This window comes from Artibeus jamaicensis, unplaced genomic scaffold (genome assembly GCF_021234435.1).
Source record: "Artibeus jamaicensis isolate MK-2021 breed Jamaican fruit bat unplaced genomic scaffold, CSHL_Jam_final contig_332, whole genome shotgun sequence".
NCBI lineage: Eukaryota > Metazoa > Chordata > Mammalia > Chiroptera > Phyllostomidae > Artibeus > Artibeus jamaicensis.
In genome coordinates this window covers 8,959,970-8,972,660 of record NW_026521788.1, presented here as the reverse complement: position 1 = coordinate 8,972,660, position 12,691 = coordinate 8,959,970, and the positions used below count along the sequence as shown (strand labels likewise).

General features: G+C 33.5%; 1 protein-coding gene across 1 annotated transcript in view; it reads left to right on the top strand.

Annotated features, from left to right (window-relative positions):
* Positions 1 to 12,691, top strand: part of PCDH15 (protocadherin related 15) — a 789,434-nt gene that overhangs the window by 627,733 nt on the left and 149,010 nt on the right. The window contains exons 22-23 of the mRNA XM_053663991.1: positions 8,107 to 8,247; positions 9,936 to 10,048. Coding sequence (XP_053519966.1) covers positions 8,107 to 8,247; positions 9,936 to 10,048 — 254 coding nt within the window. The remainder of the gene's footprint in view (positions 1 to 8,106; positions 8,248 to 9,935; positions 10,049 to 12,691) is intronic.

Genomic DNA, 12,691 nt, shown 5'->3' with positions numbered 1-12,691 from the left:
AAAACACTTAGTGAAATGTCAGGCACATAGACATCAGTTAAGATTTCCTCCTCCTCATTCTTGCTTTCAGGGTGATGGCAAACAAACCAAACTTTGCCTCTGGTTTGGTCCAGTGCTTGTATCCTCATCATTTGCGAACTTTACAATATCAATGGCTGGACTCATGAAGTAATTCTGGTGTCATCTATGACACTGTAAAATTTGAAAATAAAGTTTTTATAGAACTGCCATGCTAGTAGGATTTTTTCAATCTCCCCAAATAAGTACAAGTGTGAACAAAAGTACATTTAAAGTTGTTCCTATGGAAAATAATATAAAATCAATAAATAATAATGCAAGTATAAATTCTGTGTTCATATACTCACAACTATAAACCTACTTTTGCCCAATTATGCGTGCACATATATTATAAAGTTCTTGCAAAAATACTGTGGGATATTTTTAAAAAGACTTTTTCAATTTATGTCACTTCATAATGATACATATCTACTTTTATCCCCTTGAGTTTAAGACAAAATTTACAAAATCTTGACATATAAGTTAAATTCTAGTTTGTCATTCTACTCAAATAGTGTAACATGTTGACCTCCACATATAACATGATCATGACAATATCTACAAATAAAAATATTTTAAGGCACATTACGTTTTCTCATGTAAGTACCTACATAGAGAGGTATAGGGTCCACTTGACTATAAACCTGAAGTCTTGCGCTCCAGACCCAGCACCTCCATTTAGTACACCATGTTCTCCTGTATAGCTCTATCAGAAAGGTTAGATAGTTCTATTTTTCTGTGACCTTTGTCTGCCCCATCTGACCCAATGTGAGGCCTATAAGTACACAGCCACACCTTTCTCACCATGGGCTGTCATCTCAAGAAACAGACATGAATGGCTATAAATGAGTATTCATAATTGGTGGGTTTTACATTGAAAACTTGCTAACAATTTAACCACATTCTGAGTTAAATAAATATTTAGAGGCCTGCCGAACCATATAGAAAATTACCTATGTAGCTATGATTTTTGCAGTCACCAAAAATATTACTCAAAAATTTCAGTTTTGTTCAACAATAGGGTAAGCTATTGTATAACTCAAATTTAATGTGAGGGGGAACCCAACAGAAACTGGAATTTATTTGTAAAAAAATATGCATTGATTCTTACATGTTTAAACTTTAGTAGCTTCAAAGTGCTCATCATTTGGCACAGTACACCTATCAGGATATTTTTCCACTGCACGAAACAGTTTTTTTTTTTTATTTTTTTTTTAAATAAGATTTTATTCATCCATCTTTAGAGGGGAAGGGAAGGAGAGAGGGAGAGAAATATCAGTGTATGGTTGCCTCTCGTGTGTCCCCTGCTGGGAACTGGCCTGCAACCCAGGCATGTGCCCTGACTGGGAACTGAACCACGATACTCTGGTTCTCAGGCCCACGCTCAATCCACTGAGCTACACCAGTCAGGACTTGCACAGAACAGTTTTTGAACTCATCAATTGTGATGGCTTTCAGTGCTTCTGATATTTTTCTTATTATTGCTATTGTTATTATTGTTATTATTATTGTTATTTCACCTCTTCCACATTAGCCTAAATGTTTCCCTTTGAGGACTTTTTTTATCCAAGGTAACAAAAAAAAGTTGCTCAGGGTGAGACCAGGTGAATAGGGAGAGTGGGACACAGGGTTCATGTCATTTTTATGACATGACATGTCATGTCAAAAACTGCTGAACACTCAGCACAGTGTGCGCAGGTTACCATAAGTCACCCATCATGATACAAGCAAACATGTTGACAGAGTCTTTCAAAAAAATTTACCAAAGGTGAATGCAGCCTCTCACAACATCACCAGCTGGTACTCTGATACAAATGGGTTCCTAGAATGCTCACCTTGTGGAGGAATCCTGTGCTATAAGGCATTTGCCCTCCATTAGATAATTCATTTTATTTTTTGGCTCCCCCATCATATATTTTGCAGTGTAGTTGGTATAAGAATACATACATAGCCTATAACTGTAGATCATATGAGGATTCATTTATTTTAAAAAATCTAGAGACATATTATTATTATAAATGATGGCTCAACATCAGGGTGTGTTAACTGCAATAGGAAGTAACATGGAATATAAGCTAAGAGACCGAGAAGTAGGGAAGAGATAGTGCTTTACATTCAGCCAATCCAGGAAAAAAAAGGAAAATCTTTCATTATGATAGATGATTATATTTCTTCACTACCATATTCAGGAATTTTTTTTTGAAATTCTTCAACATTTATTCTTTTCCAATCTTATACTTTTGGGGACCAATGTGTTTGTAGGTTCTATTTTCACCTATTTTGTGAAGCTTCTTCCCCAAAACAAATCTGACTAACATCATTTTTACTTCCTCTCTGATCACAAAAAAATGTATGTGTGGCTACTGCAAACAGGAACATGAGTTAAATATATTTTCAACTACAAGGGACATAAAACACAGCCATTCCCATTTTATCAGTATAAGTAATGGCCCCTGTAGTTGTGAATCCTGGCTCAGGATACTCATATAATAAGCATTGTTCATATAATAAATATTCATTTAACTAATATTTATTGATTTTAGTTTAATAATGACAAGTCAAAAATTCATCTGCTCATAACAGCTCACAGTCAGTGAAAGACAGAGGCCGCAAACCCATAAGCAAATGAACACATAAAATATTTGGGTAAGAATACATACTATGAAGAAAAGAAAGTGTGACACAGAGTGGTGTATAGATGGGTTTATGCAGAAGTGTCATTTGAGACCTGAATGTTACAAGGAACAAGCCATGCCTGAGTGTTGCAGGCTGCATGAACAACAAATGGGAAAGTTCTGAGGTTGATGTGAACTTGCAGTTCAAGCCAATGAGACTGAATTATTGTTAATGCAAGTCGAGAAGGAAGATAAGATGAACTCTATCTATCCCACTTGGCTGTGAATTTGTTCACTTTTGTCTTACTCTTAGGACTCAGCAGTAGCCAGTCAGTAAATGTGATGAATGAATGAATAAATGAAGAAATCCCTATTAATCCTGGTACTATAAAATATATGAGCAAGGTGGGAAGTGTTAGGTAATAAGTAACTTATAAAATTTCCAATTGCTAATATTTTGTACAATATTTTAATTTCTTTTAAAAAATATGCTCTATATGAAATAAACATATTTTGATTTAGTTCTATGACATTCTTCTTTGGGCTGTGACAAAGAGTCCTTGGGATATGTTCTAAATTGTGGTGACTTTTAACTGTCCCAACTGATGACAGCTCCAGGATTTCAGCACCCCTTGAATAATTAAGCTTCTAGTAATAGCCTGGCTCTATTTTGAATATTTTGTTTAAGAAAATAGGTTTCTCTAGAAAGAGTGCATCACTTATTTGAAAACTCAGGGGAAATATCAAAGGATACTTTGGTGAATGGAAGTTGACATTGAGAAGGACTGCCGTACCAGCAGCTCATTAGTCTTTTAAAACCGTGGTTATCTGAAATAACACTTGCTCCAATAAATGAGGCTGGCTGAATAAATAAGAAATAGCTGTCAAGGATGTTACGAAAAAGCTGTTGTGCTGTGCGTCTCACATGTCCTTTCAAATTTTCTGTAAAATTTTAAAGAAGTAACTCCTGTACTCACCCTTCAAAAGATTCCAAGAGGCATGATAGGACACTCCATCTTTACCAACCACTGCCTGCTAAAAAGAATCTGCAGGTAATTTTGTCACATTCCTGTTAAAGTAATATTTATAACAGTAAATTATTTTCCTTTTTTTCTTTGATACTGCCTCTTGATGGTGGCTAGATATATAGGGCAAAATTCAAAATCTGTTTAAGTAGTTTTCTTTCCATGTGCTATTCCATGTATGAGATTTCTACTACTCTTAAATTATGTTGGATCCAAGTTCATTGTATAGTCTTCTTTTGAAATTTTTCATTGCCTAAAGTGGTAAACTACATTTTACTTCATGAGATTAAGATATCAGTGCTAAGGAAGAGACATTGTCATTTAGCCAGTTGAACTAAAGCATAAAATTAAATGGACCTCATTAGGTGGATATTCAAAGTATGTGTTTTCTTTGATGATAACCTAAAACAATCAGGTATTTTTTATTGTATTTTTTCCATTACCACTTATTCTCTTTGGCTCCACAATCATACTGTTATCTGTGCCTAATGAGCCTTTTTCTTTTTTAGTCTGGTCCCTCCATCCCTTAAGTCTGACCCCCAACCATAGCTGTCATCCTGTTCTCTACCTATGATTCTGTCACTGTTTTGCTTGTTAGTTCAGTTTGTTCATTAGATTCCACTTATGACCAAAATCACCTATCTGTCTTTCTCTAACTGGCTTGCAATTGCCAAGATGTGAAAGCAGTTCAAGTGTCCATCAGTAGATGAGTGGATAAAACAACTATGGGACATACACACAATGAAATACATCTTGGCTGTAAAAAAGAAAACAAAAATTACCCTTTGCTACAGCATGGATAGACCTGGAGAACATTTTGTCAAGATAATTTATTTTATTCTTTGGATACAGAGTTCCCTAACATTTTCTCAAGTCTCCTTCAATGTTTGATATTGTAAAATCTTGAAGTATGTTTATATTTTAAATATCATTTGAAGCATCTGGTCACCTCTGACACATGGTTATTCACTCACCAAGCCATGAGTTCATTCAAGCACTCCTTGGGTTCCTATATGGGTCAGACACCGTTCAAAGCAATTACATACAGTCTTGTGAACTTTGTTCCTAGGGAAAAACAAATAGTGCCTAAGTAAACAGAGAATATATATTATGATTTCCTGTAGGGTTGTTGAAGAAAATTTAAAAAAAATTATTAGTTAGAGAGTACCTAGGGAATAGGAGCATAAATTTAGTTTGAAAAGTCTGGGAGAAGAGTCCAGCAGGTATAAGAAAAAGCCAATGAGGTAGGAACAAGGACAATGTGGTAAAAGAGAAACAAGAAAGATGAAGTTTGGTAGGTATGCAGAAACCAGATGTTTTCAGGAGAAGATAGCCCCTACTAAGGAGTTTGGATTAAATTCCTGGTGTGATGAGAAATAACCAGGAGTTTAAATGTTTTTCAAAGATTACTTCAATAGAATAACAGCAAAATCAAAGATAGCACCAAAATCCATATTTACAGGGGAGGGCCAAAGTAGGTTTATAGTTGTGAGTATGTAAAAGACAGAGTTTATTCTTATATTGTTATTTATCAATTATTATATTATTTATATGTATTATTTGTCATAGTATTGTTATTATTTCTTATCCTTATTTATGATTTACATTTTATGTAATGAACTTTTCCCCACCCCTGTATACTATCCTTTTTTCAATACATACATGACAGAGTTTAATTTATAAATTAGACACAGGAAGAGAGTAACAGCAATGCAATAATAACTAATAATTAAATGGAACAATTATAAGAATATATCATAATGGTTATGTGAATGTGGTCTCTCTCTCAAAATATGTTGTACTGAACTCACCCTTCTTCCTGTAATGATGTGAGATGGTAAGCCACCTACATGATGAGATGAAGTGAAGTGAGTGACATAGGCACAGTGACATAGTGTTAGGCCATCATGGACCTTCTGACCCGACACCAAGAGCAGGATTCTCTCTGCTTAGGGTGATCCTGGATCATGGAGACATCATGATGTTGATGTTTGCATGTCAGAAGCAGACAGTGTTGATTGTTGGGAATCCTTCATAGTTGAAGGAGTTTTTTTTACCAAAACGTTTTTGAAGAAAAAAAAAGGTTTTGAAGAACACTGTAATCAGAAGTTTCTCTCTCTCTCCCCTTCTCTCTTCTTCTGTTTTTCTCTCATTCTCGTCATCAAAGTGTTTCTTCAGAGGTGGCAGTCTTTCAGTGGTTATCCATGCGACCTTATTTCAGCATTCTATCTGAAGATTATATTTCATAATTTTTATAAAATAAGATTACTTGAACACAAACACTGCAATACCATAGCAGTTGATCTGGTGACCTAGATGGTTACTCAGTGACTAATAGGTGGTGATAGGTAGGTAGCAATAAGTGCATGGAAACACTAAACAAAGGGAAAGTTCATGTCCCAGACAGAACAAAACAGGACACTGAGATTTCATTATACCATTCAGAATGGTGTGCAACTTAAAACTTATAAATTGTTTATTTCTGGAATTTTCCATTTAATTTTTTCAGACCATGGTTGACCAGGGGTAACTGAAACTGTAGAAAGTGAAAGTGTGGATAATGGGGGGAAACTGTAGGCTGATGGAAGATGTGAGAAGTGATACATATAGGGCTTTCATTGAAGTTTTGGCAGGACTTGATTGAAAATAGAATGTCTACATTACAATTGTTTATACTAATTTTGAGCTTAAAAGATGAGAGTTTAGCCAGAAGTTTAAATTTTAGATTTATGAACAAATAGAAGGTAGTTGAAACCATTGGACTAAAATAGATCCTAAAGGTCTGGAGTGGAGATAGAAAAGGTGAAAGTTTCTGTGACAGAGACTTGAAGCACTCAGAAAGAGTGAGAACAAAGAAAGCATTTGAGATAGAGCAGCAGATATGAAGAAGAAAAGATGGAGGTGTGAAAGAAGGTAGAAAAGTGTTTAAGGAGGGATTGATCAACTACGATGTGTAATGTATGAAAGGACTGGGCTACAGATAATAACTAGGGAATTATACAAGTCCAGAAGTCTAACACGTTTGTCCTATAGCCCAAATGTGATTGAAGAAACAGCATGATCAAAAAACTTTATTTGAGAAGGATTATGAAGATCAACAACAGAGAACAATGTTCTCAAATCCTTCCTTACACCAAAGTACCATTAAACCCAGCCAAATAGCCCTGGCTGGTGTGGCTCAGTGAACTGAGTGCCAGCCTGCATAACAAAGGGTCACTGATTCGATTCCCAGTCAGGGAACATGCCTGGGTTGTGGGCCAGGTCCCCGGTGGTGGGCACGTGAAAGGCAACCATGCACTGATGTTTTTCTCCCTGTCTCCCTAAAAATAAATAAATAAAATCTTTATAAATAAATAAAAATAAATTAATAAATAAGCAAATTTAACCAATAAACAGCCTGTGGTGTTACTGCCCTTAATTTTTCCACATCAGAATGCCAAATATGGGTGTTTTACTCCTAAGAGTTTAATGGTGTAATAAAATGTCTGTTTGAGTTTGAAGTCAAACTCTGCCATATACTAGCTTTGTGCCTGAGTTGTTTTCTTGACTTCTAAGACTTGGGACTGGCTGAAAAGATTTGCAGACCTTAAACACAGAAAAGATGATAGAATGCACCCCAGTATCACTTATATAATTCAAAATAAAACCAATCTAAATACTAAGATAAATGAGGGTTTTCAACAAATTTTGATTGTTCTCATAATAGTCTTCTTTTCTTTCTTTAAAACTTAGTAGTTTACCTTGGTCTATGCCTGTGACAACTCAACATTATTTAACTCCGTATAAGTGTCAAGTTCATTAACTAAAATGGGTGATACAGTATACATTTATCATCTTTAGTATGATTCTTGCACATAATAAACATTCAACAAACATTTGCCTCGCTTGTTTTACTATTATTACTCTTATCATCATCAGTAATGTTCTCTTAGAGGCGCGTTGTGAGGATTAATGTATTTATGAAAACACTGAGCACAGTAAATAGCACAGAGCAGACAGTAACAATGTTTTTCTTCTTCATTTCCACATCGATGCCTTACTTTACCACAGTTCTGCACACTAGCACCTGCTGTGTATCACCACCGAGTTCAAATGAATAAAAGAAAAGAACTTATCAATTGTCTCAGAAGATGAGATAAAATATTAAAAGACAGTAAAAAATAAGATAGTTAAGTCAACCATTAATTTATTTTTTTCACATAATTTAAACAGGTAGAAAAACAGTTTACTAATGCAGATTGTTATCCTAATAAAATAAAGATTCAGCTACATCTGAAACCTGAAATTATAAAAAGTTGAAATATGATTTTTCACTTCTAAAAGGCTATGCATTTTATAAATCAGTTTAACATTATTACTACAATTAGTTTTTATTTGACTTAAATTAATAATATATAATTTTGTTTTAGGGATTACCTGCAAGTCGTGTGAGGTATAGAGTAGACGATATCCAGTCTCCTTATCCTGCCAGTATTTTTGATGTAGAAGAAGATTCTGGAAGAGTGATAACTCGAGTCAATCTTAATGAAGAACCTACAACCATTTTTAAGGTCAGTTCAGTGTTTTTCTTATATTACCTATTAGATGTTTATAACTTTTGATTGAGAATTTGGTTTAACAGATGACCACACTTTTTTTTTATCTTTTTCTCTTTAATCTTTTAAAATTATGAGCTATACATTTTGACATTCAGAATATACAGTTGGATAAAAAGAAAAAATCTTTCACTATTTCACATCTTGGAGATAACTAGAATTTACCATTTTACTCTTTATCTTTATGATGCTATTTTTTGCAAATACAAGTATACAAATGTATATTTTAAAGTACAATGATCATATTATTCATACTGCTTTTTAACTAAATATACTCACATGCTAATAAATACTATTGCTATTATTTTAGTGTTTGCATAATATTTTGTTGTATGAACATAATGTTCTATTTTTTTAATTTAATACTTTGCTCTTGGCTAATTAGGCTATTTCCATTATTTTGTTATAAAAATAATTATTTTCATGAAAATTGTTTTGCAGTTATCATTTACCACTTGCTAATATTTTTCCTTAAGGTCAGTAAATACAAGCAGGATTGTTGGATCAAGCTTATCTACTCATAATTTGTTATACTTCCAAAAAATTTTAAGTGATACTATGCTTCATTATTATCAAGAATAATCTAATTTATTAAGTGTTTAAGTGTTTCTATTTTCTATGGTTATTTAAAAAACAGCTGTCACTGTGAATAAAGCCTTTGGCTCCCCATTGGTGAATTACATCCATCAGTTAACCTTGTAAATATCAATGAGTACTATGTTTTACATAATGTTCTCACTGTTTGGAAATAAGTATTTTCTTTGTAATATTGTAACCTAAAGGTAAATCATGACTCTTAGCTTGCCCCTTGTTTATGGTTCCATGATCTAGATTGAATAAATTTAGGTTAGTAATCTGCAGCTTTCAAAATTATATTCCAGAGAAACACAGTTTTAAAAATATTTAACATTTCTTAAAAATAAACATTTTAATTCCTCTGATATAATAGAGGTTATCAAAAAGTGATGTCATAAAATTATTTTATGACAATAAAATAATATACAATAATCACATCTTAAGACTAAAACTTTTATTTAGTTTGCATTGTTGGAACAATTTATGCTATACATTGTGAATTTGGTTTTTATATGTCGTAATTGTTTTTAAGTAAATGTATTTCAAAGTGTGTTTAAATACATAGACTTCCAATTTCATTCTCCAGAGTAACTATTTCTGTCTTATAATCCTGCAGACAATTAATTCACTGGAAAAATTAACTTCCTGCTATAAGCAAGCTAATCAGTTTCTTGCTATTGATGTTACTGAATTTAACACTTTTTCAATAAGTATTAGTGCTTTGGAAGGCCCATGTTTTCACTGTAGGCACCAGTGAAATCACAAAAGAGAAGAGTGTATTATTGGAGAGATGTATTATAATATACTTATTTTGCTGGCAGTGTTCTCTATTACAGAGTTAGTAACCCAATTCCTTTCAGTCATTTCATCTAACAAATGAACACAAGAACATCTACGTGGCAGGGTTTTTGTGAAGATTAAATGATGATACATGTGGTGTACACTACTGCAGTGTCTGTCACCTGGTACGCAGTCCTAGAAGTCCAATGATTTAAAACGCATGTAGAAAAACGAGACGGTACTTTGTCATTAACCATCTTTAACATGAAGTTTTATTACTCTTAAAGTTGGTGGTCATTGCGTTTGATGACGGTGAGCCTGTGATGTCCAGCAGTGCCGTAGTGAAAATTCTTGTCTTACATCCCGGAGAGATCCCACGATTCACACAAGAGGAATACAGGTATTGATTCCTACCAGGTTTTGTCATTAATAAAGGGTTTTGCTTTGTTTTGGCCTCTAAAACTCAATGTGATATATAAATTTATCAAGGAATTGGTCTCCCAATTCTAGTCTAATCTTTTCTAAATTAACATAAGATTATATTTATCTTAAAACTTAGTACAGTTAAAATGACACTTTAGTATAAATAATATTGATAATTATCGATAAATAATATCGATACTCTGGTTCGCAGGCCCACACTCAATCCACTGAGCTATGCCAGCCAGGGCCATTAATGTACTTTTATCAGTATGTTAGAACTCACAGGACAAATGTTTCTCACAAACATTTGAAAGTGAACCACTATATATTGTATATTTACTACTTATTTATTCTGGATAGAGCATTAAAAAACAGCCAGTCATTGCATTCCAGAGGTTTTCAACCATGGGTGGAAACAAAGAACTACATGAAAAATACAATACACTGAACACACAATAATAGAAGCTCACAGTACTGAGGAAACATGTTGGAGACACACTTAACTGTATCTGAACATGATCAACGTAGTGTGAGCTGTATCCAGATGGAAGTAGAGATTGGCCACTGGACAAAAATGTGAAAAAATGTTACATGCCAGAGACTCAGTATGCACAGAAGTATACTCACAAATGAGGCATATGGAAGATGTATTGAATTCCAGAATATTTTAGTAATTAGCCTATCTGGAGACCAATCGGAAGCTACACAATGATACCAATTGGAGCTCAAGAAAAATGAAAATGTCACATAAGAGAACACTTTATCAAATTCTGGAATTTTGATGTTATTGATCTAATAATTTCTAAGAACTACCTATGAATTATAAGCTAGAGCAGGGGCCAAGGTACTGAAGGAGGAGGTACATTAGGCATCTGGGAACATTTACCACACTCAACCAGGTAGTCTTCTCTTTTTGTAAAAAGTTGACTTACAATATTCAAGTACTAAATTAAGTTACACAATATAAATTCTAGAAAATTCTACATAACACATATGTAAACCATTGACATGAAGTCATACTTAAAACAATATGAATTCATTTGTTTTAAAGACAATTTTCTTCATTATGTCTATTATTACTGATTCCCTTTTGTTGTTGTTGACATGGTAACCCCAATTTTTTGGATATCTAACATTCAGTTTTCTGCTATTGAAGGAATTACCTAAATATGGTCATTTGGGTTTTCTCAAGAACCAGGATGAATGTGAACTCACTTTTCTTTCTCCTGACTTATCTAGTAGATGCTCACAGAAAATGTTATTATTTAAGGTGGGTCAAAAAATCCCTCACAGTTTCAGCACAATAAAATTCCCACCTTTGTTCTCTAAAACGTCTCACCCCAAGTCCACTTATTCTTTGGAAGCCCCAAGAGAAGAAAAAAGTGGTGTGGTGAATAACACTTTCCCTTAAATAAACTTAATAAATCGTATCTCTTCTCTCCAGGCTTTTATCTGGAGCTCACGTCCTTGTTAATAGAAGAGTGTCTTGCATGTTAACTTTTCTAGCTAAAACACTGTGGCATTATGGCCAAGGTCAGGGAACTCATCAGGGCATTGCTCATTTAGCTTTCTTTTTTTAATTGTTGTTATTTAGTGCTGCCTTTTAAAAATAATTTTTTCAATGAATAATTTACTATTTCTTACCTTCTCTGCATAGAACTGCTAACTGCAGATGGATTATGTTGGAAAGTGAAAATAAAACATAAATGTAGACTGCAAATGTTACAAGCTATAAACTACCCCACTATAAGTTTAGTGGAAACCATCAAAAAGATTTTAGAAGTGACATTTACTATCTGGCAAAACATTTTCCAATGTACAAGTCCATTATTCTTTTTGTAAAATGAAAACATGTAGATGTTGAGCTATGGATAATTACTTGCTTATTGGGCCAGTAGAAACCAACAAACAAGAGACATTATAATAAATACTTTAATCTTTATTAAAGAAAAAATGCATTAGATCACCAGATGACAAATAATTAGGTTGGCTGACCAATGTAAAAGTAACAAAACAAAAGAACCCTCATTTCACATACTTACTTGTTTTATCTTTTCTCTTTTCATGTTTAAAAACATCCTTACTTCCTGTTAATGTTATATGAAAAATATATAATGTAGTTAGCAAAATTATTCAAGAATTTTTCAAAGACCACCCCTAAGTAAAATAATTTAGCATGTCAAGACTAGAAATTTCTCACATTATTTTTCTGTTTATAATTCATAATGAGATATTTTATACATATTGGAAAAATATTTAATTTTTTCTTTCCCCAAGCTGTTTCCTGATGGCTGTATTCAAGCAATTTCTCAGAGTAGGAGGGCATTCATCATGGGAAGGCAGTTTACCCACTATAGATTTACTTTCGTAATGGCCAGATTTGCAGTAATTCTTCAGATAAGTCTGCACTGATTCTCTTTGGTCTCTACTGCAGTTGTAATAGTTGAAACAGACTCATTTTGTTAATTTCATGACCACTTCAAACCAATCTTTATTTGAGTAATTTAATTATAGTAAATGGAGAATCAAGACATCATGTATTGGTTACTAGATGAACACCCACATTTGTAAGGGAATACTGAGCTCTTCTTAAAACTTTTGAAAAGTATAACTTTTCAGA